Source organism: Microtus oregoni, unplaced genomic scaffold (genome assembly GCF_018167655.1).
Source record: "Microtus oregoni isolate MIOR12 unplaced genomic scaffold, Mior012 000041F_ref0000270, whole genome shotgun sequence".
Taxonomy (NCBI): Eukaryota; Metazoa; Chordata; class Mammalia; order Rodentia; family Cricetidae; genus Microtus; species Microtus oregoni.
The window spans coordinates 12,606,881-12,632,530 of record NW_024543208.1 but is presented as its reverse complement, the minus strand read 5'-3'; the positions used below and the strand labels follow the sequence as shown (position 1 = coordinate 12,632,530).

General features: G+C 41.2%; 1 protein-coding gene across 4 annotated transcripts in view; it reads right to left on the bottom strand.

Annotated features, from left to right (window-relative positions):
- The window catches only part of Astn2 (astrotactin 2), a 998,237-nt gene that overhangs the window by 836,427 nt on the left and 136,160 nt on the right, over nucleotides 1–25,650 (bottom strand). For all 4 annotated transcript variants that reach the window (XM_041632337.1, XM_041632338.1, XM_041632339.1 and 1 more), the window contains exon 2: nucleotides 13,932–14,119. In XM_041632337.1, coding sequence (XP_041488271.1) covers nucleotides 13,932–14,119 — 188 coding nt within the window. The remainder of the gene's footprint in view (nucleotides 1–13,931; nucleotides 14,120–25,650) is intronic.

The window sequence follows — 25,650 nt, the reverse complement described above, 5'->3', positions numbered from 1 at the left end:
GAATTGGTTTCTTTATGACCGTTTGGGTTTCTAGGGTAGTGGATTTCTACTTCTTGAGTATTCAGATAACTACTTCTCTGTATGCATTCATTGGGGCAGTCTCCTCTTATAATGACACCATAAGAACCTGTGGTGGTTTGAAAGAAAATGTCCCCCAAAGGGAGTGGTACTATTAGGAGGTGTGGCCTTATTGGAATAGGTATGGTCTTGTTAGAGGAAGTGTGCCACTGTGGAGGTAGGCCTTGAGGTCTCATATATGATCAAGTCATATCCAGTGAGACAGGCTGTTTCCTGCTGCCTAAAAGTCAAGATGAAGGACACTTGGCTATTTCTTCAACGCCATGTCTGCCTGCATGCTACCCATGTTGCACCATGGACTAATAATGGACTAAACTCTAAATATGTAAGCCACCCTAATTAAATGTTTTTATTTTATGTCCATTGTATGGTCATGGTGTTTCTTTGCAGCCATAGAAACCCCAACAAAGACAGATGCCATTGTTATGACTTCCCCTAACACAAAAGACTTCCTTAAGGGCTCTGTCTTCAAATGTAGTCATGCTGAGGCTAAAGGTGTCAGTCTTTGAGTCTTTACAATCCAGTCTATACCCCGTGCCATTCAGAACCTCAAAAAGATAAGCTCACGCATGAACCTTTCATTACCTATTGCGATGGTTTGAAAGAAAATGGCTCCCCAAAGGGAGCAAAACTATAAAGAGTGGCTTTGTTGGAGTAGGTGTAGCCTTTTTGGAAGAAGTGTGTCACTGGGGACTTTAAGGTGTCCTTAGTTAGAACCTTGCTCAGTGTGATTCTCAGTCTATCCTGTTGCCTGCATATGAACATGTAACAGATCTATCTCCAGCATCACGTCTGCATGCACACTGTCATGCTCGCCACCATGGTAACAATGGACTAAACCTATAAACGTGTATGCTACCACCTCAGTTAAATGTGTTCCTTTGTAAGAGTGTCTGTAGTCATGGTGTCTCTTCACGGCAATAGAAACCCTAACTAAGACACCCATATACAGAATTTTGCTAATTTACTCATTAGGCCTGAGAATGCCTTGAACTCAGGCACATCTTACAGCAAGCTTTCAAGTGGCAGGGATTACAGGCATATGCTACCAAGCCTGGGTGGGTCATTTTGTTTTTGAGTCAAAATGTTCTCTATTTGTAGTTCAAGTGGGTCTTGAACTAGTTCATGATTCTCCTGCTTCAGTGTTCTAATATTCTGTGTATCACTGTGCCCAGCATGAAGCATACAAGTTTATCATACATTATTTCAGTGAAAAAGGAACTTTCGTATGCTGTTAGAAGAAAGTCTTACAGGCTGGTATTGTCATCATGGCAAAGAGTAATTAATATGTCTCAAGGTAACGTGAAAATTAGCTAATATATGAAACAATTTACCCTATGTGGTTTTAATGTAAGAAGAATATTTTGCTCCATACCTTATGACATACTAGCAATAAATAGTAAAATTTAATAAATTTTTAAAATCTTAATGTTCAGTTACTAAAACCAGGCCAGTATAGACCACACAAAGACATTGAGTACCAAAACATGTGTCTTATAATAAATATTATGTTGCTAATATTGGGTGAAGCATTTACCATAGCTGGACTTCAATTCCCTCCAAGGTGATATGAAAAAAACTACTGTGACGATTTGCTGTGAGAATGTGGTAAAATAATGCACATAATGTGCATATTCCTTGATAGACTCCTGTAGTAGTAAAATAATGCACATAATGTGCATATTCCTTGATAGACTCCTGTAGTAGGTGCAGCTTGTTTGTTCCTGTCTGCCGACTCATTTTTAATAGCTTTCAGAAAGAACTTAAATACCTCCAGGAGTGTCAAAACTACAGGTGCAAATGCTGAACCCAAAAAAATTTCTCTGCCACAACTCCAACCTTACATTTGTTTAATCATGCAATTTACAGGAGGCAAAATAATTAGTGGCTTTAAGTGTTTTTGACTCAACTAGACACTGCAATCAGGATAAATCATCTCTGACATATGCCCAGATCCTTCAAGTGACAGATGACAAACAAAGCAGGGCAAGGTCCTTCCTCACAGGCAGAATCATTGAGTTAATGGAAGAATTATTGCCTCAGCAATCCACTCCAGTCCTATTGAAAGGAATGGTCCAATTTATCAAAGCCAAATGAACATTAATTGCAGCAGTCTGGTAAGTTTTTCAGCCGCTATGACCTTCATTGAATTTTAATCCAAAACAGATAAGATTTTCTTCCACACAAGAGGAAACAACACAATTAGCTCAAAATGACAGTGAGAATATGAAGCAGAATCACACATCACACACACACACACACACACACACACACACGAGAGAGAGAGAGAGAGAGAGAGAGAGAGAGAGAGAGAGAGAGAGAATGAGAATACAGATTCAATATGACTCAACATTCAGCACCAAGGAGGCAGGCAGAGAAAAGGTAAACACAGCTCCACATCTGCTGTGGATCATCCCACTCCTTCATTCAGGAGGGAAACTGGGGAGGCGGAAGGCAAGATGAAGAAGGTGGCAAGAAATAATAGAGACAGAATTTCAGTTAACTGCTGTAATTAATGTTATGTCTCATTGGGGAGAGATTAGGAAGAAACAGAGAAGGAAAGAAGAAAAACTGGTATTATTTTGCTATTAAAGACGCCCTTGAGCAGAAGAAGTTTGAATCAGGTTATTGTTTGACTGTATCACTGGATCTGCAGACAGGATGATTGTCCCAGTGAAGTGAAATATAGTTGTGCCAGGTAAGGTTCCCTCAATACACAGTGTAGATCTTCTGCTGAAATAGTTTACAGCACAGCAGGGCAGAGACTGAGGAACAGTCGGATCTACACACATGCACACACTGCCAGCCAACCCAGTTGGAAACCCAAGTGCCACCAACTTGTCACTTAACATTGTCACCATTCCTGGAAACCTAGAAGCATTGTTCTCTCTCTCTCTCTCTCTCTCTCTCTCTCTCTCTCTCTCTCTCTCGTGTGTGTGTGTGTGTGTGTGTGTGTGTGTGATACGTGTATGTGCATGTGATTGTGGCATGCAATCATGTCATAGTATGTGTGTATAGGTCAGAGGACAACCTCGGCTGTCGCCTCGTCCACTTTGAAATAGTCTCTTGTTCTCAGCAGCATATGTGTGTCTAGACAGCCTGGCAGTGTCTCTATCACTGCAGTTCTCCCATTTCTACCTCTTATGTCACAGGAGAAGTGCTGAGATTACAGATGTGCATATTCCATGTGCTGTTTTTACATGGCTTCTAGGCATTAGGGCTCGGGTCCTCACACTTACACAGTAAGTGCTTTGTCCACTGAGCCATCTCTCCAGCCCTAGAAGCATTGCTTTTGTGTTCACATTCACTCTGAAGTGCAAAGCATAATCTAGGTGACTTCAAAAATTATCATGGTGAAGAGAGATAATCCATATATAATGTACATTGAGCTTCTGCAGAATAAAAAAAATTCTCACAGAATAAAGTAATCTAGGAAATCAGGAATAGTACAGTATTACTACACAAAACACAAGGATTAATCAAATTTCCAGCCGCTACTCTGGGTGTGAGATATAATTTGGGACTCTATGCAGTATTTAACTATCCTGGCTCCTTTGGCAGTTTTAATCCATGATGATGCTCAGTCCTTCCAATCTTTTGTGCTGTGGACACGTTGGAATGGTACTAGTTACTACTGATTTGGAGACTATCCCTCGCAGGCCTTGTCTGATATTTTATTGTCTTTAGAGTAGTTCAGATTCAGGCTAGGATGCCCGATGCTTTATGGCGGAGGGTCTACATTACTGGCATGTTTTGTTACTGACTAGGACAAACTTGGCTACTTGAATAAGGTAATGTGGTGCCTTGAATAGAGGAGCCCAGGACGACACTGTCGACATCCTCATCCCTGGAAACCACAGCTGCTATCTTATTTGAAAAAAACAAGCAAGCAAACAAAATACAATGGACATTTAGTTAAGGACTTTGCAAGGAGGAGACCCTTAAGGAATGCCCTCACCCCAGTGGCATGTATGCTCACAAGAGGCATAGAAACGAGAAGACCCAGAGGGGACAAGAAAATGTAGATAAAAGGAAGACATTCAATTTAAGTAGCTCCAAGCCCAGGAACACCAGTAGCCATGGTAAGCTTGAAGCAAGGACAATGTCCCCTGCAAATCCTTGCAAGAAGCACTGTCTTGTTCACCTCATGATTTCAGATTCCTGGCACCTACAGCAGTTTAGAACGCACTTACATTGTTTCAGCTCTCAGTTTGTGACAATTTGTTATGGCAGCCCCAAGAAACAAATAGAATTGGTATCAGCCACATCCGACCATAGAAAAGTCACTACATTCTTTTAATAATTGATAAATATCCATGGCAATGGTACGTTGAGACTGTAAATATCCTGCTCTCAACGTTCCTCCATTTATTTTAGTGCACATGGTGGATCTTGTCAGCAGTAATTATTACAGTGGCAACTGCTAATGGTGGGTTTCTGTTTCCCTATTTCCCTCTGCGTTTATTAATTGGAAGTTCTACTGTAAAGAAGAACTGTCCCATCTGCCCCATTTGTTTTGCTAGCTGATTACTTCTAGCGGCATTTCCGAGTCAATATTCTTAATAACTCCAGCCCAACTTAATTCAGAAGATATTTAAAGAATAGAAAATTTAAAGGCTAAAGGAAAAGGATTCACTGAGCTCCATGCTGAGTGCTTTAAGAGCATTTTATTAATTTGTTCTGCCCTCGGCCCAAGAAAGAATGTGTTCTCCATGGTCTCATTTACAAGAGAGGCAAGAGTGAGCATTAGAGAGATTTAGAATCACACCTATGACAAACAGCAATAAGAAAAGGCAGGAACTGAAGACACAGCTGTCTGTCTCCAAGGTCACATTACTGCCCATTAAGCTGCCTTTGGTGCACAGGAAAGAAGGGAGAAAGGGGTGGTAGAAACTGCAAAGGTACCATGAAACTGAGCTCAGCAACCATGTTTAATGCAGACTAGCTCAAATCATATGGGTAAATGAATAAATAGTGTTGAACATTTATACACACCCAGAGAAGAAATAGGGGGCTACATATGGTATTATAGGGAAACTGCACAATAATAGCCCTGAGGTCTTAAAGGGGAAGAAACACGGGAGAGGTTAGAGCAGAACTGGTATGGAGAGTCACCAAGCATAGAGTCCCCTTGAGCATCCTGACACTCCTCCCCCTCGACTTGACTCATTTGAACAGACGGCCTATTCCCCTCTCTTCCTGCAACTACATTGCCTCCAAACCCCTTCTCCAGTGTTTTCTCCTCTCATCCCTGGTCTATAAGAAACAGTCATATACATGGGAATACATCGCCCAGAATGCCTCACTGTCTGCCTTTGACATCTGAGGCTCCACTCATCCCATTCCTGCCCTGCACTGTCCTCCCGCCACTGCTCTTCCCTGGTTCTTGCTCTCTGTGCTTCTCTTTGTCTTGCTTCTCTGTTAAACCTGTTGTCAAAAGATTTGTTTCTTCCTTTCAGTTTCCCTCATTTCCCTTCATCCTTATCACTGTTCTCTGTTTGGTTCCTCTTTGCCATGCGCTGTCTCTGGTAGTTTCCCCTCCCCCAGTATAGAACATTTCCTCAATAAGTACCAACAGTTGTGTACTTTCCCGTCTGGATTTTTCTGTTCTTTTTTTTTTTTGCCTCTCTCGCATAGAACTGTTTGCTGCCTACATTCTCTTCTCTTCCAGAGGCTTCAGAGAAACAGTTTGCAGTCCCTTTCTCAAGCTGACATCTTTGGTCTCCAGTGTGCCTTTTATTAACTTTTTTCAAGAAGGCTTCATCTCACTTACTGAACAGACATGGTAGCCACCTCCTTATTTTCTTTCTTTCTTTCCTCCTTCCTTCCTTCCCTCCCTCCCTCCCTCCCTCCCTTCTTCCTTCCTTCCTTCCTTCCTTCATTTCTCCCTGCCCTCCTCACTTCCTTTCTTTTTCCTTCCTCTCTTTGTTATAAGGATTTATTTTTGTTGTTGCTTAACTATTTTTTGAGAAATTCCTATATAAACACTGCATCTACATCACTTTTGACCAAGCTTCTTCCCCCAGCTCCTCTCATGTATCCTCCTAAATTCATGACCTCTTTTTTTAATTATTATTACACACACACACACACACACACACACACACACACAAATTCCTATTGAACCCACTTATATTTGCTGATATGTGAGCATTTCCCAGACTTGACAGTGGGGACTGATGAACCAATATGTGAGCTTGTTTTAGGAGACTGGTTTTCCCTCTCTTAGCAGGCACTGAGCACCTGCAGATCTTCATATAGAGGGAGGACACACACTTTCTGACCATGAAAGTGAGGGTGGCTATGTTATGTTGCTGTCTGTCACTGTTTGTGTGCGTACCCATCCCCTACAGCAAACTGTTTCCTGTGCCACTGGCTTTGTGGTTGGTCATGTGATGTGTTTTTGGCCCACAGAATGTGAAAAAATCAACATCTGAGCATTAGATACATTTCTGCATTTTCCTAGATTCCCACCAGCTGTCTTGCTGATTCTCCCTGCCATGTAAACCAAATGTCTCTGACTGGGGCTCAGCTTCAGCCAAAGTTCCAGAATGACAGGGCATGTAGAGTTGAGACACAGTCCCCACAGCTACCCACACTTAACACATGTGAGAAATAAAAAGTCCAATTCCTGAGACTGGAGGGAGGGTATGTGTAGAACAAGTAACTGGATGATCTAGAAGAGTCAGGCATTGTGAAGTTTAAGGTGCTCTCAGCTTCAGTGTTTCACTGGCCCTTAGCGTTCAGTTGCTGGCAGAAAGTCTGAATACTACCAAATCCATTGTCTCCACTAGATACTATGATTTTCATTTCATTTCAGTTGTGCAAATGACAAAGTTAGAAGTTCAGAGCGGTGAAATGACTTGTGCATCTCCATATAGCTGGTACTAGCTGAGTCCAAAGTTAAAGCCAGGCTTCCAGACACAGAGCTCTCTGTGTTGGAGCTCCTGAGGATGACAATCAAGGTCGCTTTCTGGGCTCCACATCCAGGTGCTCTTATGTGCATGTGTATTCACACAAATTTATGCATCCTCACACGCCTATATGAACACACACACATACACACACATGAGGGGGGGAGGGCGGAAGGGGAGAGAGGAGAGAAAGAGATTCTTTAAAGCTGCTTTATTAATTTGTCTTTTGTTCCTAACTGGTAAGAGTTTTATTGTTGGACTGCATGAATGCATCTATTTATCATTGCATGATTATTAACATCAATAACTGAAGGAATTAGTGATATGCTATGAATGAGTAAATGCACTTGTTGGAGCAATGATCTAAAGCCATAATTCACAGAAAGTTTTATTAAGTACTATTCCAATATAACAGAGATTCTTCAAATAAAGCTACTGATTAAGAATGGTAATAACAGTTTTTTAGATTTATGGGGCATATTATAGTCCTCAAGTATTTCTCATATATTATGATATCAGAGAATCATAGATCATCTGAATTTGAAGGAAATGCAATAGTCATTTTATCTATTATTCCTCTCAGAATTCTAGTGTTTGGGCTTCCAACCTTGGCTTATACAGCCATGCAGACAGAGTTTCAGCACATCGAGAGAAGGTTCGTGCTGCCATGGATAGGAATTCTGGTCTCTTCTAGGGTTCCCGCATGGGGGTTCAACAGAATATATCTGTAACATTTCCTGTGGGGAGCTCTTTCTAAGAGAAAAGTGCCTTCAAAGGTCTTTTCTTCTACATCAAACCCTACACTTCTTTTCATCATTCTTCCAAAAACATTTGTCACAAAAGAGACCAAAGATATTTTTAAAAGAAAAATCCATGATAAAAGATATTGATCTTAAGCAGTTTCTTTAGTAACTTCTGTAGAATTCCTTAAGACAAGATAGGCCGCATCAAAATGAAATGATACCATTGTTTAAAGGAGATATGGAGCAGAGTTATCTGTCCAGCCCTGTGAATGGCAACTGGTAACAATTTTTGCTGTAAGAATCTGATAATTGCAAAAGCAAATATATCCTGAAATGTCAAAATAGTAACAGTAGCATCAGCAAAATATAAAAACAAACAAACAGGCAAGCAACACCTAGATTCATGCAAAGAAGCAAGAAGAAATTCTGATCACATCTGCTAGGTGATTTTGCACTTAACCGTAAGGCCACCTGGAGCAGATGAACTCTTACATTCCAAATAATAAAATTCCACAAAGAACTCAAGTCAAGGAAGGAATCCTGAGAACAAGAGAAGTAATTCTTGCACAGGGAAGAGCACGCCAATTGGCTATTAGTACGAAATGGCCATTTTTGAAGACATACATGTAACGTTATACAAATCGAGCAGGTTATATTTAGAAATATATATATGCAAGTATACATATATATTCATGAAACAACAATTAATAAAAAAAGAGGCCATGGATCTGAAAGAGAGTTAGGAGGAGTTTATGGGAGGGTTGAGAGGGAATAAAGGGAGGGAGAAATGGTATAACTATATCATAATCTATAAAATAAAAAAATCATTTAAAAACACACCTCTTTGGTTTTCATTTACATATGCAGATGTTAAAGTGAGTGAACAGACTGACTGACCCTGAGAATTGGTGCTGACTAAGAAGGCAAAAGGGACCTGCAGGATTCATGCCAAGACTCTGTACCTGAAGGCAAATTGCTCAGCTTTCCCTGGCTTTCTTTCTCCTATCGATAAACTGTTGGCATGAGCAACACCTCTTTCCAAAACTGACAAGGTTCCAAGTTCTATCAAGTGTTTTGAGCACCCAGAGTGAATACTCCATAAATATCAGGCATGATAGACCATGACTACAGCTAACATTTTAATAACAACTTTTGCTTTTTGAGCACTTACTGACTGTCAGGCACTACGCCATGGAGAATCGTGCCCAAGAACACAGACTCTCAATTTGGACAGACTGGAATTGGAATCTCAGCTTCAGCATTTATTGGTGATGTACATGAGCAGGCTTCAAAAATCTCACAAACTGCCAGGTTCCTCATCTGCACATGGGAAACGACAGCATCTTCTTTTAGAGGCTCTGAGGCAACTAAACAGAAGGCTACAAGTGCTGCCTTTGACTGCTGGTGAGAAAATTCCCCATGCCGGTCATCATTACTGTTTATTGCAAAGGGCAGTTATGAGTGTGACCTCAAAGGACACGTAGAAAAACTCTTAAGAAGTGGGGAATATTGTCTCAACTTTAAAATTGAGTGATTTGATCAAAGATATCAAGCTAATGACATAGACAGCATTCAAATTAGGAATTGACCCCTAAACCATAAACTCCATTAATCTGCCTAATAATTCCACACGAGAGGGGGTATTTTCTGGAGTGCACTCATGGTGTCAACAAATTTAAGCTTACAACAAAGAGGAGAGACATGGTAGTCTGCTATGGGAATTCCTTTAGCCAGTAGCCTTTAAGATACTGGCACACTCTGGGCATGGTCACATGTACTATATACATAGATGTAGGGATGTGCTGGATTTGGTACCTGCTCCGCACTCATGCAGAGGACTGCTGATCTACCCTGAAATAGAAAAACCTTTATTATACTCCAGTTTGAGCTAGTGTGGGACTATTTTATTGTAATCAACAACATGTTGCACCCGCCCACGTGGTTCCAGAGTCCATGCCTACTGTGACCAGTCCAAAAGGTCTAGGGCCCAAAAGGTCTCCCACGCCCTTCGGCCTGGCTTGATTTCACCCACTAATCAGTTTTTTTTCCCAAACCCCTCCACAGCTGAGCTACCTCTTTGGCGCCTCCGCCCAAGTGTCAACCTGGCAATTTCCCACTGGCCCAAGTGCAGCTTATTCCTGCCTACCGATCTGCTCATGCAGAGGACTGCTGATCTGAGAGTCTACCCCCCACCAAAAAAAAACCTTAATTATACTCCATTTTGAGCTAGTGCGGGACTATTTTATTGTAATTGTCAACAGTAGTCAATATATTACATAGACAAGAAATAGAAAAGAGGCTTTAATAAAGTATTAGTTTTTACTGTTTAACCTTTGCATCCCCAAAGTCTAGCAGATAACTATTCTTATTAGCATTTGTGAGGGTTTTTTTTTTGAGATATCACCCACTTAGAGATCTGTCAAGAACTAAGTGTTATGATGCACATATTAAAAGAATTTGCAGAACAGCCCAGCAAATAGTAAACACTCAAAAGAAATGTCAGGTGTTATGACAATCCCCTACATCAGACAGCAACAGAGCAGTACAAATGAGACACAGCAGTGTCTGCACACTCGTTCAACACTCGGTGCTGCAATGGTAATATTACAGGCTCTGTCTCTGAGCACTACACATCATGCATACTAATGCTAAGAACTATTTAGATATTCTCCTCACTCTTCGAGGTTGATATGATCAGTATGGTTTTATAGATAAGAAAACTAAGTCTGAGCAATGTTCAGGGACTCAGTCAAGGTAAAAGGAAGAGGAAGAGAAGGAGGGCACAGGAAGGAAAGTTAAATTCAGAGCCAGCTCAGCTGAATTCCTAACCTCTGCTTTCTTCTGTGCATTTAGCTTTGTGCATGGCTTAGGCAAACAGCAGCTAAAGCTAGTATAGGAGGATGAGATGACCTCTCTCTCTCTCTCTCTCTCTCTCTCTCTCTCTCTCTCCCATCTTCACTGAGAACATATTTGTTGTACCATTCTTTGGGATACTGATAATCAGATGGTCAAGAATTCAGGGATTAGTGAGCTGTTCAATTCAGGATGTAAGAAGTCCAGAAAGTATTTGATCCGACCTGCATGGCTATGGACTGCACAAGGGTACAGGTAGAAGGAAGCAGTTTTCCTTCATGATGAAGGAAGGAGACTCAAACTGTGAAATCCCACCTCCACACATCCTTCTTTGAGAGTTTACTGCATGACATTGGTCTTCTTCCAAACCATCTTCAAGTGTTACCAAATCTTCAAGTGCTCATGCAGTAACCATGTGGCAGGAGCCAGAAGCTAAGCGAAGCATGGTCACAGAACTGCCTCCTCACCACACAGTCATGAGCAAATCAGTTTGCTGAGTCTCAGATTTATCCTCTTAAAGATGAGAAGACAGATCCCAGTCATCTTGAAATCCATTCTCAATGGTCACAAAAGTAAATGCTTCTCTTTGGGTTCTTGCCGAGCTGTGAGTAGCCATGAGAACAAGAATAGAGACCATGGCTGTTAAACCCCTGACTGTCCAGGGAATTATAGGCAATGATGAGTCTAATGTGGACTCCAATTTTCCCATTCATAAAGTAGGAGAGTATAGTAAATTAGAACAAATCTTACCTTTTCAACTGAAAAAAAAAGCAACAGTAACAAAAACAAATGCCCTTATATGACTCAGATGAAAGATTTCCTGTTTCAAGAGCTTGGTGTAGTTGGACATATTAGTGCAGCCTCTATTCCATACATGATGAAACAAGGACAGATGAATTAAACTCTTTGTACAAAAACACCCAGAGAGGATAGTGGGAAAAGCAAACATCATGTCTGGATCTGGTGCTGGTAATATCCCCAGAGAGTGGCCCCATGTTTGGGAAGTCACCTTCCAGCAACGGCCACTTTTTAGTCCAGTGTCTCTAAGACCTAAGTGGCCCTTGGGGGAAAGAAGGAGACAGGAAATAATCTATTCCTAACATGTGGACCACAAGTTACAGATGTGTGTGTTTGGTGCATAGAGTATGACAGCCTCTCCATTCCCTCCTCTGTCAGTAAATCCTGCAAAAAATTTCAATGGCATCTGGTGCGTGTTGAGTTATTCTTTGAAAACGAAATTTGCTGAGCAAAGAAAAAGGTAAGAGACACGATCCTGGGTAAACTGACTGATTTACTGGAACCAACACTAGGCCAGTAGTCAGAAAAGGTAGATTTGGGGCTCATTTATAATAGAGATAATGTGATATAGGTTACCGGGTTACAGGAAAAACATATGTAAGTAAATGTTATGGCACAAGATGGAAAGTACTTAATAAATATTAATCGAAGCTGAGTCTCATGCCCAAACATTACAGGCAGAAGAGCAGTCATGCCCCCACCCCTCTTAACATCAGATGGTACTTCAAAGCTCACGGGGAACTGAGCAAGCACACGGAAATGGTGTTTACAAATTTGCACCCCAAAATTAGCGTGCAGGCACTTACTTGGGTTGGCATGTGGCTGCATCATTTGCTAAATATATATACATGGAAAAAGTCTACCACACACATTCCATGAATAACACAAAGGCCTTGATTTGTTCCTCCACGTGATGAGCACTCGTTAGGTCCAAAATTAACATTGCTATCTAGCTGGGGTGTGCATATGTTTTTCCAAAAAGAGAAAAATTCCACGATCTCTCAGCGCTAATCAGAAGTCTACTATAGAATCTCACTAAATAGTGACTCTTGATGGAAGAAAGAACTAACTAAAGGAGTACAAAGTGACATTTATTCAGATTACTCATCTTTCTGAGCTCTGCGTTCGTCTTTATATGCATTTGGGATATCATTTCCTATTTTTGTTTACTGGATCCATTCCAAAGGTTAAGTGGAAGAAATAGCTTAAGTCTGTCTTTTAAGAGTGTAATATTGGGGATAACTTGCATTGTGATTAGCAGATGTCACCCCAAGCCCACCAGATGTGGGCCTGGATATGTCTGTTGCTGCATATCTCTGTATGGTACAAAACCACACATCATAGGACGGAAGATAGGATGCAGTGGTAGAGTGCTTGCTTTACAAGCACAGAAACCTGAGTTTGTACCCAAGATTTCACATGAAAAAGCCAGGTCTGGTAACATACACCTGTAGTCCAGCACCAGAAACCAGTGACTGAAGAATTTCAGAGGTTTCTGGTCAGCTAGTCGAGCAAACCAGTGAGCTCCAGGCTCAGTGAGACATTGTAACTCAGGAAATAATGTGGAGAGAGATAGAGTAAGTGCTAACTTTTGGTAGCCACACATACACAAACACACACACACACACACACACACACACACACACCTTGAATCCTAACTCTTTAAAGAAACTATTACTAGAAGATTGCTCAGTTGATAGCAACAACCTCCTCAGAGGAGACAACAGATTGACACAGTTATGCCACTGGACAGACTTAGAAGATGCCTTTGCCTCTCTGTGCTCCTAATCTCACTTCTAATATGCAGGTGATGTGCTATGCTTTATGCGTTCTTGCTTTACTACAGTGAGGCAATTTTCATAAGTGTGTACAACACAGTGCTGGACAAGTGAGAGATATACAAAAACGTCTCCAATTGAAAGACAACAGAGTGCACAGGACTCAGAGCTGGTCTTAATACCCAAGAGCTGTGGCATTGCCTGCAGGTTATGGCAAACTGGGTAAGTTTAAATTTTTCTCCACTCTTCCAGAATTCTTAACAACTAGAATGTGAGAGGAAGAGAGGCACCATCCTACGTGCTGTACTGGCTACATCTGGCCCATGCCTTAATTCTACCTTGTAATAGGTGTAGCCTTAAAGCTCCTACCATATCAGGAGACGTGGGAAAGGGCATCCTCCTCTTGCAGTTTTGTTCCAACTTTGTATGCTTAGTAATTCTTAGACAGACTGATTGTATATGGGAGCACAGGACCCCAGCCCACAGCCAGGCAAGACAAGCATGTGACAGATGTTAAACAGCTATTCCCAGACATGTCAGCCAAAAGGCCAGAGTCAGACACCCTTTATTTTCTCCTCTGAAGCACAATTACTTTTTCACAGCTGATGGATGATGGATGTGATTGCGTCAGTCCAAGCGACACCGTAAAAGTCACCTGACACTCTGAGGATCACGCTGTTCTTACTGGCACACTCCAATTCTTCCATCTGTAGACAATCGCATACTCTTTTCTGTCTCCCGCCCTCATCCCATGATCACTTACTCACCATCACAGAAATGTGGAGGATATGCATCTGTTCCTCGACGATCTCTGAGGGCTCCTGGAGTGTGGGAGCTGTGGCCTGGGCCAGCTGCCCCGAACTGCTCATGGAGACATGGAAGTACAGTGTGCCATTCTCCAGCCACTGCTGCCTCCAGTGCACCAGAGAAATGTCCGCTGCTGTGCCAGACATCTCTGCAAGACAAGACCGAAAGCTGCGGGTGAGCGACATGCCGGACTTCTGTGCTTTGGGGGCAAAGCTACTTCACACAGCCATGAACTCAGAAGCCAATTATTATGTCAAGATGTTTTTTCTATATACGACCTAGGATCCAGGAGTCACGATTTCCATTAATAGATGGGAAACTGTGGTCAAGATACTCCTCAAGAAACACAGGACCGGAGCTATGACTTGATCTTGGTGTGTCTGTCTCACCTTTTCCAAGACCTCATGTATGAAAAAGTAATTCTTCCCCCAGAGTAGAGTAAAACTAAACAAACAGATAAAAGTGTTCCGGTTTTCTAATGTTGTACAATAGCAGAAAACAGAGGAAGACACATTTTTAAGTTCATGTATGACTTTCACAGACACTTATCTGGAAGTCCTCAGGGTAGAAACTCAGAGCTGGAAATACCCAAGAGAGCTGTGGTAACTAGCTAAAGTCAAGCCTGTTCATGGAAGGGCCAGACAAATGTGCTATTCTAAGCCTTTCTCAAGGGTTGATGAGCACAACTCCATTTTGAGAAATGTATGTTATATGTTCTGAATCAAGAGAACTTTTTCGCAGATGCCTCCATTGTTTATAAATCATTGAAGGGGATTAGTGGTAGCGCTGTAAGTTAAGCTACTCTCATGCAAACATGAGGATCTGACTGTTAATATTCCTGAACCCCTCATAAATTCTTCAGGTGTAGTAGCATGTTTATGTAACTCCAGAGCTTCAAAGTAGAGGGACTTCGGTCCCTGGAATTCACTACTCAGACAGAAAAGCTATGTCAGTAAGTTCCAGAATCAGAGAGAGTCTCTCTCTAAAAAGAATATAAGTTGAATATTGATTGAGGACGACACCCAATGTTGACTTCTGGTGTCAACTTAAATTTGCAGATATGTGCATGAACACCCACACACATTCCTAAACAAGCATACATTTACAACACACACACACACACTCACACACACACACTCACACACACCAGAACCATTACATAACTCCACTGATGTCATGTAGCTGGAAGGAAATTAATATTTTCTAGTAACTTTTATATCCAGTAATCTTATTTGAAGATCCTGACTCATTGTGCTTTTATCGGTTTATAAATACTTTGTAAAATATCATGTAAATGGAAATTTTATTAATTATTATATCACCACCATAGTCTCTTATTAGGTAACAAGGGTGGTAGAAGAGCTTTCAAAAATAGTTTTGCTTGAAGAGTATAAATTATTTCCTTAGTGCCTTCTAATAAAGCAAAACATCACGGGAAACATCTCAAAAGGACAAAGCTTATGAGTGAATCTATGAATAAAGGAGAAAGAGATGGGATTCTGGGAGAATTACCAGGTCTGCAGTCAAGTCAGAATTACTTTGGGAGTCAGATAGCCATAGCAGTGTCCATAGAAAACATTGAGTCTTAGTAGTATCTGAGGCTTAGAAATTTGGTTCACTACAGTCACAGAGGTGACCTTTGAACATGACCCCTACAAAACCCAAAGATCCCATGTGCATTTTACGCAGAGAGCAGCACTGGTGAGGCAGGCCAAACCCGAGCTTTCTCTTATGCAGTCGTCTCTTCTCATGGCACAATGGCAGCCCTCTTCTCATCTGGAGTCACTGAAACGTCTCCTTGGCTTGGACAAATCCTAAGGAATTTTCTCATGTACTCCAATCCCAAGAGACTTTATTTTCTCAAGGTAAGCAATCAGAATATTTTAGGGAGGAATGCCTGGCACTTAGTAAGGGCTATGAAGAAAGTTAGTTATGATTTTTTTAAATTAATTATTGATTTATACTCATAATAATTATTAATATGGATAAGATCTAATCCAGTCAATTGTTGTGAAACAAGGCTAGTGATATCCTTGATGGTGTTCTCTTCAGTGCTCCACTCTATTGCAGAATCCTTCAAAATATAGCTGACATGCCAGCTCTCTTAGTCCCTCTATGCATCCACTTAGATTGGGGCATTATCCTCTTATTTCATGGCTTCCTACAAATACTTCCTATCTTGGTTACCTCCACTTCCTCCCTTACTTTCCTGTTTATTCTCAACCACAAACTACAACACAATTCATCTCATAGTACTGAACATCCAGTTCTAAATCTTTCCAGGGTCTCCTCCCTTCTTGCTAAGAAAAGACGAAGTAGCCAGAAAATGATGAATTATTATTCCAAGTGCATGGTCTTGGACTGCTTGAAGGATTAGCCAAATATGAAGCAGAGATAGAAGTAATCACAGAAGCTCGTCAGCTCTTCGAGCCATAAACCCCAAAGGGCCCTGAGAGCTATTTCGGTACTTAGGTAGAAGATACTCACTGAGTCTTTCTTTCTCAGAGCTTTCTCTGCTGGGGCTGGGGTGATCTATTCTGTTACTAACCCATGTTTCAATCTCAGGACCCGGGACACTAGCAGCCTTTTCTGGCAGAAGCCAACTGTGCCACAGCAAGATGGAGGCGTTATGATACATGGTCTTGCTTATCACTTCACTTGTTTTGCTAAGTGCATCAAATCCCAGAATTAGAGATTCAGGGAACTGAGGCTAACCCAGCACTGAAGAGTCCAAATCTATAGAACACCACCAAAGTAGTAGATATGTAGCTGATACAGTCTGGTTTAGACAGGCAGAACAAGCCCAGGGATACTGGTGGGAATCTGAGTAACCGTCTCCTGGAGCTGTAAAATCCCACCATGCATGAGGCTTTCCCCGCTCATGTTCCTATTAGGCAACCAGAGGGTTACAGATGGTTAGTGACTCACTTAAGGCCACTGGTGAATCTGTTCTCAGCTGGACTCGGTGGATTTCCAGTCAACACAATTTCTACAATGCCAACTGCACTTGCAGCATCTCCGTTTCCTTGACTAAATTAGCCCATGAACAAAACTAGATTGAGCTCTTTGTTTGCTACAGCAGTGAGTGCACAGTCAGCAGACAGTAAATGTTAAATGATAATAACAGTGTGTGAAACACAGTAAATATTGAATCACAGAAGAGAGCTCCGGACTTACACTATGGTTGGGGCAATAGGAGAGGGAGCAGGAAACTGCAAAATGAAAACTACTTTAGTGGAAACAGAAAACCTTGCCATTCATTCATTCATTCACTCACTCATTCATTCATTCATTCATCCATTCAATGTAACTTATCATGGTCTGAAACACTTTCAGGCTACTTAGCGGCTCAGAATATGCAGATAAATTAAATGCCAGCAAGGAGCTCAGACTCTGTTAGCAACAAAAGTTCTATGTAGTCTGCTGTCTCCCAGCTCCATGCCATGACCTACATACACGAATGTCCTCTGAGATTCTGAATTATCTGACTTATCCCTTCTGTACTGAATGCCCTTCACCATGAGCTATAGCCCGATAGGCCTTAATATATCTGTTAAATGTATTAGCTGCCTCTTGTATTAGGTAATAAGCATTTTCTGTCCAATCTTCCTGCAACTCTTCTCCCAAAGCTGAAAATTGGTTTCTTCTCAGTATTAATCCCCCAATCCAAATGCCACCAGCTCTGTGAAGCTGGGCCTGAGCACACAGGCTGGAGGACTCCTCTTTAAGCACATTCAATCTCTTATATGCTCCCTTCACAGAAACTTCTGATAGCACTTGTGATTATTATAAATTTATCACAGATATTAACTTGAATATTTGCTTATTCTCTGTCTCTCCAGGAGAGCAGAGACCTTGTCTGCCTTATGTCCTGTCATTTCTCAAGCACTTTGCAACATACTTGGCATATCATAAAAAATTACTGCATCTTTAGTGTATAAGTAAATATATATATTTACATATGCATATATAGATATAGAGATACTTATGCATATCCATAGTAAGTTGGTAAACTTAGTAAAAATATAATTCAGGATGCTAAGTCTCATCAGAGAATTAAACAAAGAATAAATACCTGTTGAGAACTCAAAGTCAAAAGGGGCCTGCTATGCTTGGAGACCAAAAACTCCTTACGGAGTAGCATGGGCACAGTTGAGGGCAGACACTGATGTTCTTCAGGGGTGGGAAGATATCAAGAACCAGCTGGGCAACCCAGAAAACAGAGCAAGGTATACATGCAAGAGTGCAACAAATGCAACTCCAACAGAGGTAGGGATTTCAGTGCATGTGTTAGAGTATCTACTTTATTTGGCAAGCAGTCAGGAATTGGCAGTGCAAGCTTGATCAGAGAGCCAATCCTGTGTCCATTACAAACCAGGTCAAAGAAATTGTAGCATGACCAAAGCCAGCTCTTGAAATTGCCTGCTGATTGATTTTCCAATTGCATTTTCCTTTTTTTCTTCCCCTGGTCCCTCCATATAAACATTTCATTGAAGTCTTCAAGTCATATTACAATCAAACTTAAAGCAAAGGGGGACTAAACACATTTGGTCGGGAACCAAGACGATTCCCATAAAGGCAGATTATGCTGACATGATGAAAATAAAATGAAACAGCAGATATTAAAGTGGGAGAATTGGTGCACCATGCCTTCCGGTGGTAGGCTGACTCCAGCGCCTGCCTCTCTCCCACCCTGTGAAGCTTGGTTTTTTATTGGGATCATAAAGAGATACAGAGATTGCCATTTCACCTTTCTCAGTTCCCCCCGTATGGGGTGCAACTTGTGAAATATTCAACAGCCTCAAATCCCCTCCACCATCCCACAAAGCCATGCAAGAGGATCAGCCTTCATCAGTAATTCTGGGGAGCCTGCTACCATGCCTCAGAGGCTACTGATGCCTTTCAGCCTCCTGAAAAAGAAATAAAAATCCCTAAGGCGTATTATGCTTTTAATTGGCTTGTTCTTCCTAATCTATGGCACTCATTGTATTTTTATTTAATTCCTGAAGGTCATTATGAAAATAAGCGGTGCTTCTGATCTCCAGCCATCCTGGTAACATCTCCCAAGTGGCTAACTAACCAGCCTCCTGCTTCCACAGTACCAGCTGACCCTCCAATTGATTATTTGCAGAAATCCAGGGAGAACTTCTGATGAGTTTGTAAATGGCTTGGCCTCACTGAAGAAGAGGAAGACATTATAGAATATTGCCTCTAAGAACTTACAGCCCAGGCAGGAAGAGTTGGGCAAGGCAATAATGTTAACTCAAGTTACCCTTGTCACCAGCTATTATAGCTTCACACCTGATCATCTTGCACCCTCAGAGTGGGTCTAGAGTAATTGCAAAAACACATCCTCTTCTTAATCTCTGTAATGGTTAATTAATGCAAACCTTTATCATCACTCTCCTGGGCTATTGCAACTGGTTCTGTGCCAATCACAGTCTCATCAGAAAAGAAAAAGATACATTCAATAAGGTCATTGAAAATTGTTTCATAAAATGGGCCATTTAGAGGCTTGGGTAGGATTAAAACAGGCCAGTCATAGCAAGTGAAGCACTGCAAAGTTAGCAACAGGAAGGAACTATCATATTGAGGTGAAGAAGGAACTGTTATCTTGAAACTCTGAGTCATGCATACAAGAGTGCTACAGACAGCATCTGCAACCTTTGCTAGAATGGCCTAGGCACTGGCAATGCATGAGCCAGAGTAGAAGCTGTCAATAAAATAAAGACCCTGTGCATATTCTCTTACCACCCTGCAGGTGTCTCATACATGTCAACCTTAGCTGGATACCCAAGGATGCTTTAGGCCAAGCAAATCATATAGGTCAACCTTCTTGCTTCCCCAGCAGACTAGAAATGGATCTCAAAAGACAAATGGAGACAACTCACCAGGCCCTTTAACTGGTATTACTACCACCTGCCAATTTCCTTCTTTTCCAACTATTCATCAAATTAGGCAAAGGGAATAAATTTCTAACTTGTGATCTGATCTTCTCATTCTTCTATTCAAAGCTCTTCTGTGATACCTAATGTTCCTTGTGAATATATTTGAGGAGCCTGCCACACGAGTCTGTTCATGAGCCAACTATAACTTCCTCTCTACTCAGTTTTTCACTCTTTCCCTTGTATTTACATACTAATTCACACTCATACTATTATAATTATGATATGTACAGGTGGTCCCCAATCTACAATGGGATTGCATAAACTTACAAATATTTTGTAAGCTGCAAATAATGTATGTGAAGTGCACTTTACATAATTTACATACCCAACCTCCCAGAGCTTAACATAACAAGCCTTAAGCCTGCTTAGAAGATTTCATAGCTTACAGAGGACCAAAATCATCTCAAACAATGCCTATTTTGATATAACCTGTTGACTAGCTCTTGTAATTGTTGGTATACATATCCCATTCTCATTGTATATAGTATGGACATATTACATACTGTTCTAAATGTGTTGAAATTATTTGTTTACTCTGAAGCCCAGATTTGTGGCTGAACACAAATAGGGTTCCAGAAACATTTCACAAGTTGAATTAAGTTACACCTATCTCTGAGGCAAAGGAGAGCAACTCCATCAGCGATGGCTTGAATCTCACAGAGAAACTTCACAGAAAGTTTACCACCCTCTTCTTCAAATGTAAGCTCTCTGGAGAATACAAATTAAGAGGAAAATAATTTAACTTTCAAAATATTCCATTGTCACAGAGTGTAAGAAATGATGTTTATATGGAAAGCAGGCAACCTTCGGATTTTGTTTGGAGATGAGCCCATGGATGCGGAGCTGGGAAGATACACACTAAAATAGTAATAAGAGTACTCTTCAAATGCTGAGATCAGAGGTGATTTGAATCATGTGCAGATACATTTTCTCTGTACCGACTGTAAATCACCTCAGCAGTAGAAGCAAATGCATGCACATTTATTTTAAAGATTTGTGTAGCGAATCAAACTTTTCTATGATCTGGTCGGGAGATACTCTGTTCTCAGGAGCCCAGTCCAAGGGGCTGAGAACAAAGGCATGCTAGGAATAGTTTGAAATCAAAGTAAGAAGGTTAGAAGAGAAGAGATGGCTTCTGCGTGGATTTAATGTCTCCATAGAGGAATCCAAAGTATGGGCTGGATTTAAGAAAAGCACTCAGCAGACAGAAAGTCCTTCAGATGGAGAATAGGTACAAAATTGATGAGGCAAGAGGGTAGCGATCACGTGAAGAGATGCACTGGGAAGAATGCAGAGGAGGCCAAAAAGCATCCTCACTTAAAGGAAGCTCAGAGAGCAGCTCCTTTCAGAATAGTAAATGTATGTCCTCTTTAGGCTCTTGGTTCAGTCAGAAAAAAAAAACTCTGGTTCTGGAGTTTTTGAAGCTCACCACATAATATTTTTAAAAAGGACAGCTGGGCTGATATCTGAATGGATGGTAGATATATTTCAGTTGCTTTGACCTACTCAAATAGCCTGGAATAGTGAAAAGAACATGAAATTTTGGATAAGAAACTTAGATTGGTATGTTCCTGGTATATTAACTGACCAGTGTACATGAGGACAAATCATAGTCTGTATGATTTTTTTTTGTATTTGAAAAATGGGGGTCACTGTCTGCCCTACTTACATCATGTCTAATATAGAATGGAGAAAGAATAGGGCCAAACATCAAAACATTTTCACAAATCTGCAGGGTTCTGCCGTTAGTTCCAAAGTATACAACATCTTTACCCTGGTTCTCCAACAGTGTGCCTCTCTTAAGTCATTTGCTGTTTAAAATGTGTCATGCCCAGAGCTTGGCCTAGAGAATAGACTAAGGGGAAAGATACCTTTGACTGTTACCCTCACAGACTTTCTCATCTTGTCTGGGTTTTCTCCTTCCTCTGTTATTGTTTAAACAAACAAACAACAACAACAACAAAACAGCAGCGGCAGCAACAGCAGCATTTCCCTTCTCCTGCTTCACTTTGCTTACTTATGTACCCCTTTCACTGCTGTTCTCAGCACACAGCAGGTGCGAATAAATATTTGTGAATGAATACATCATTTCTTGGACATTTATTAAACTTCTTCTTCTCAAGAAAGTCATAATCTAGGAGACAAAGAAAAGAAAAAGTAACCAAAGTGGTGATGTTATGGTAGTTGCCGCAGGAAAAAAGATGGATAGCATACTACAGGAGTGTGTGTGAGGCTAGTCACTGGTCCTTATGGATTGGGGATTTGGGCAAGGCTTTGCAGAAATTATGATCTAGGTGGTTTATGATTCTAAAAGATCCTGATGTCAGGCAGGTTACACGATACCAATGGTATGCTGGTTTGAAAGGCTGCCTGGGGGGACAGAAGGTGAAGAGGTGGTGGGGGTGTGACAGAGCTGATGCCCTGAAGCAGTAGTTGGAGAGGAGCATCCCAGGAGTCCTCAATCCCCCTCCCACCATCAGCTGTCAGCACTCATCTCTGCCCTGTCTCCAATCTGCCCTTTTCTGCATCCCTTGGGAACTGCATCTTTTATATAAAACTCTTTTCCTAAGCCACTCGGTAGAGATAAATAATACAGTTATGCTTCGTTTTAAAGGGGAAGGGAAGAGAAGAATTAAGAGTTATTGGCAAGGGAGAAAAGCATATCATTTCAGATTAGATTTGAAAATAGATGGAAGGTTGATGGAATTGATTCTCATTACTCTTAGCTATTCTCTCCTGAACCATCTCCCCCTCTCTTTGCTTCATTTTTTCCAGTGTATCTCTCCTTGTCATTTAGCTTCACTGTATCTTGTTTCTGCCATGTGTTTGAAGGTTCTTCTGTTCTTTTTTAAGTTCACCATAACAGTAGGTTTTACAATTTCCCTTCCCCCAAAAATGATGTAGAGAAGTAGTGAAATGCACGGGAACAGGAAGTAACATTTAAAATACCTACTGAAGCATCGGGGTGGAGGGTTTTATTCATTGTCCATTTAGTTTGGTCAGAACCAAGGATATGCATGGTAGAAAACGCTATGTTCATTTCTCAACCGAGAGCTCTGATGCCTCATGCACTTCCATCTAATAAGTGGCAGAGGACTCAGTCCCTGATTTCTTAATCTCAAACTGAATGTTTTCACTGCCCTCCTGCCTGGAATGAGGAAAGAGTTTAACACACTGAAGTAAAGACACAGAGCATTCAACTCCATTTTCATGATATAAGAAGTACAAGTGCAGTCATGCTGCTGGTCCCCCTGATGCTCCAGCTATATGTTTCACCATTCTGAAAGTCACATGTTAGGATTACACATGCTTCCCTCTGTTTTTAAGTTCCAAATATCACCCCCACAAAGAGGTACAGTAATTACCAAGTTATGGAGAGATTTGATGGTCACTCTGGTCCTCTCTATACACTTCACTACACTGACCTTTAACAGACATACCTCTCTGAGCCTTACTTGTATCTTAGAAAAAAGTAGGAATCATAAAAACAACCTCTTATTATTATTGTGAGAATCTGGAGAATGGAGTGTGTGAAGGAGTTAGCATGTAGCCTGTGGATATTCCCTGTCAGTCATCTGTCTTCTTGTCATTCTTTTCCATCTCACCTCTACCAAGGAAGGAAGAGTTAGACTGTTTTGAGTGCAATGGGGATTTGTCTGACAGTATCAAAATTAAGAAAAAGGAAGCAGAATAATTATGAAACTGCAGGCTTTGAGGGATACTATCCAAGTGTCTTCTAACTCATCCCAAGTGCTCCACACCGTTCTTTAGCTTTAGAGCAATGACACAGCACAGTGTTATGAAATTACATTAGAGAGTATGAAGGGATGGAGAATAGACCCACACATTTCACTGACCCAGAAAATAAGGATCAGAGATGGGTAGAACTTACCCTAAGTCACACAACCCTACAATTGAACATTCTTATCACAGTATATAGATCAAGATTTAGAAAAGGACCAGATCAGAGGATGGAGGTAGCAATCTCCCTGACTTTAGGCAGTAATTTTGTACCTTGGCATCTGAAGCCTGTCCTAAAGATGCTGCACAAGGATCGTTATACCCCTGCTCTTAAGACAGACTGGTTGATCTCCTGCCCAAGAGGATGAGCACGCGAGTGTCAGTGCATGGATTCAGAACTGATAGGCAATAAACCGTGATGAGTCAAGGGAGCCCAATATATGTGGTGCCGGAGGTCCTTCTGTATATGTGTTGCTTATATTGGTTATAAATAAAGAAGCAGCTTGCGCCTATGACAGAGTAGAAGAAAACAAGGTAGGAATTCCAAGTAGAAATAGAGGAGAAAAGAAGGCCGAGTCAGACACATGCCATGTAGCTGAAGGGCTTGCTGGTAAATCACAAGCCTAGTGGTAGTACACAGAATAATAAAAATGGGTTAAATTAAGATGTAAGAGCTAGCTAGAAATATGCTTAAGCTATTAGCTAAACAGTATTGGAATTAATATAGTTTCCATGTGATTATTTCGTGTCTGGGCAACTGGAATGGAACAAGCATATATGGGAGGATAGTAAAAGTAGTAAGTCACCAGAATCGACGAGATGATCACACTGGCAGTCAACACCACCAGCTATTTGCAGAAAGGAAGACTAGGAGGAATACCCCTCTGTGATAAATCTACTTTTGGTGTCTTCTTCAATTTCTTTCTTCAAAGACTTATAGTTCTTGTCAAGTAGATCTTTCACTTCCTTGGTCAGGGTTACCCCAAGGTATTTTATGCTATTTGTGGCTATCTTGAAAGGTGATGCTTCTTTGATTTCCCTCTCTGCTTCCTTATCCTTAGTGTATAGGAAGGCAACTGATTTTTTGGAGTTGATCTTGTATCCTGCCACATTACTAAAGCTGTTTATCAGCTGTAGGAGTTCTTTGGTAGAATTTTTGGGGTCGCTTATGTCTATAGATTGATTTTGGTAGAATTGCCATTTTTACTATGTTGATCCTCCCAATCCAAGAGCAAGGGAGGTCTTTCCATTTTCTGGGATAAATCTACTTTTACATCAGACCCTGACCAGGACATGTTGCATATGGATGCTGTATAACCACACTCAGACAGATTCCTGGATTCCAATGTTTGTTCATAATTCATCACTTGCCCCATCTCTCTCCGAAATTTAGCTGGCATTAGCACTCTGGAGAGCCCAACCCTTAAGGTAGTGTCCTTCCTCTGAGCCGTCAGGCTACTAATCTTTATACTGATTCCCTAACCTTGCTCATACCTAAGTCTCATCACTGTTGCTAAGTCATAAGCTTCACCAGGGCCATGAATCATCGTTATCTCCATTGTCTCTCCAGCAGCAGCTTAGTGCTCTGTGCTTCAGCCAAAACTTATTGAATACAAGAGCAACCGAGATTAAAATTAAAGCATCGGTGAGGTGGAAAGCATGGGAGACATCTGGTCACAATTTCATATATTGGAAAACTGAGGCCAGACAGTAAAGGGTTATAGATTAGACACAGAAGGAGGAGGCATCAAAGAACTCCTTACAGGAAGAGGGTCCTTCTGTTTGTCTGCTACATCATATTTACTAAATTTTCCACCTAACCTTGTCTCTGTCCAAACAACACTAATCTGGATCAAGGCACTTGAGGAAGGTCAAACAAGTGTACTCTTGAACATTTTCTGGACATGTTTCCTCCTTCCCTCCCTCCCTCCATTTATTCTCCCTTCTTCCTGCCCTCTATGTTACCTTGCCTTTATTCTCAGAGTTCTAA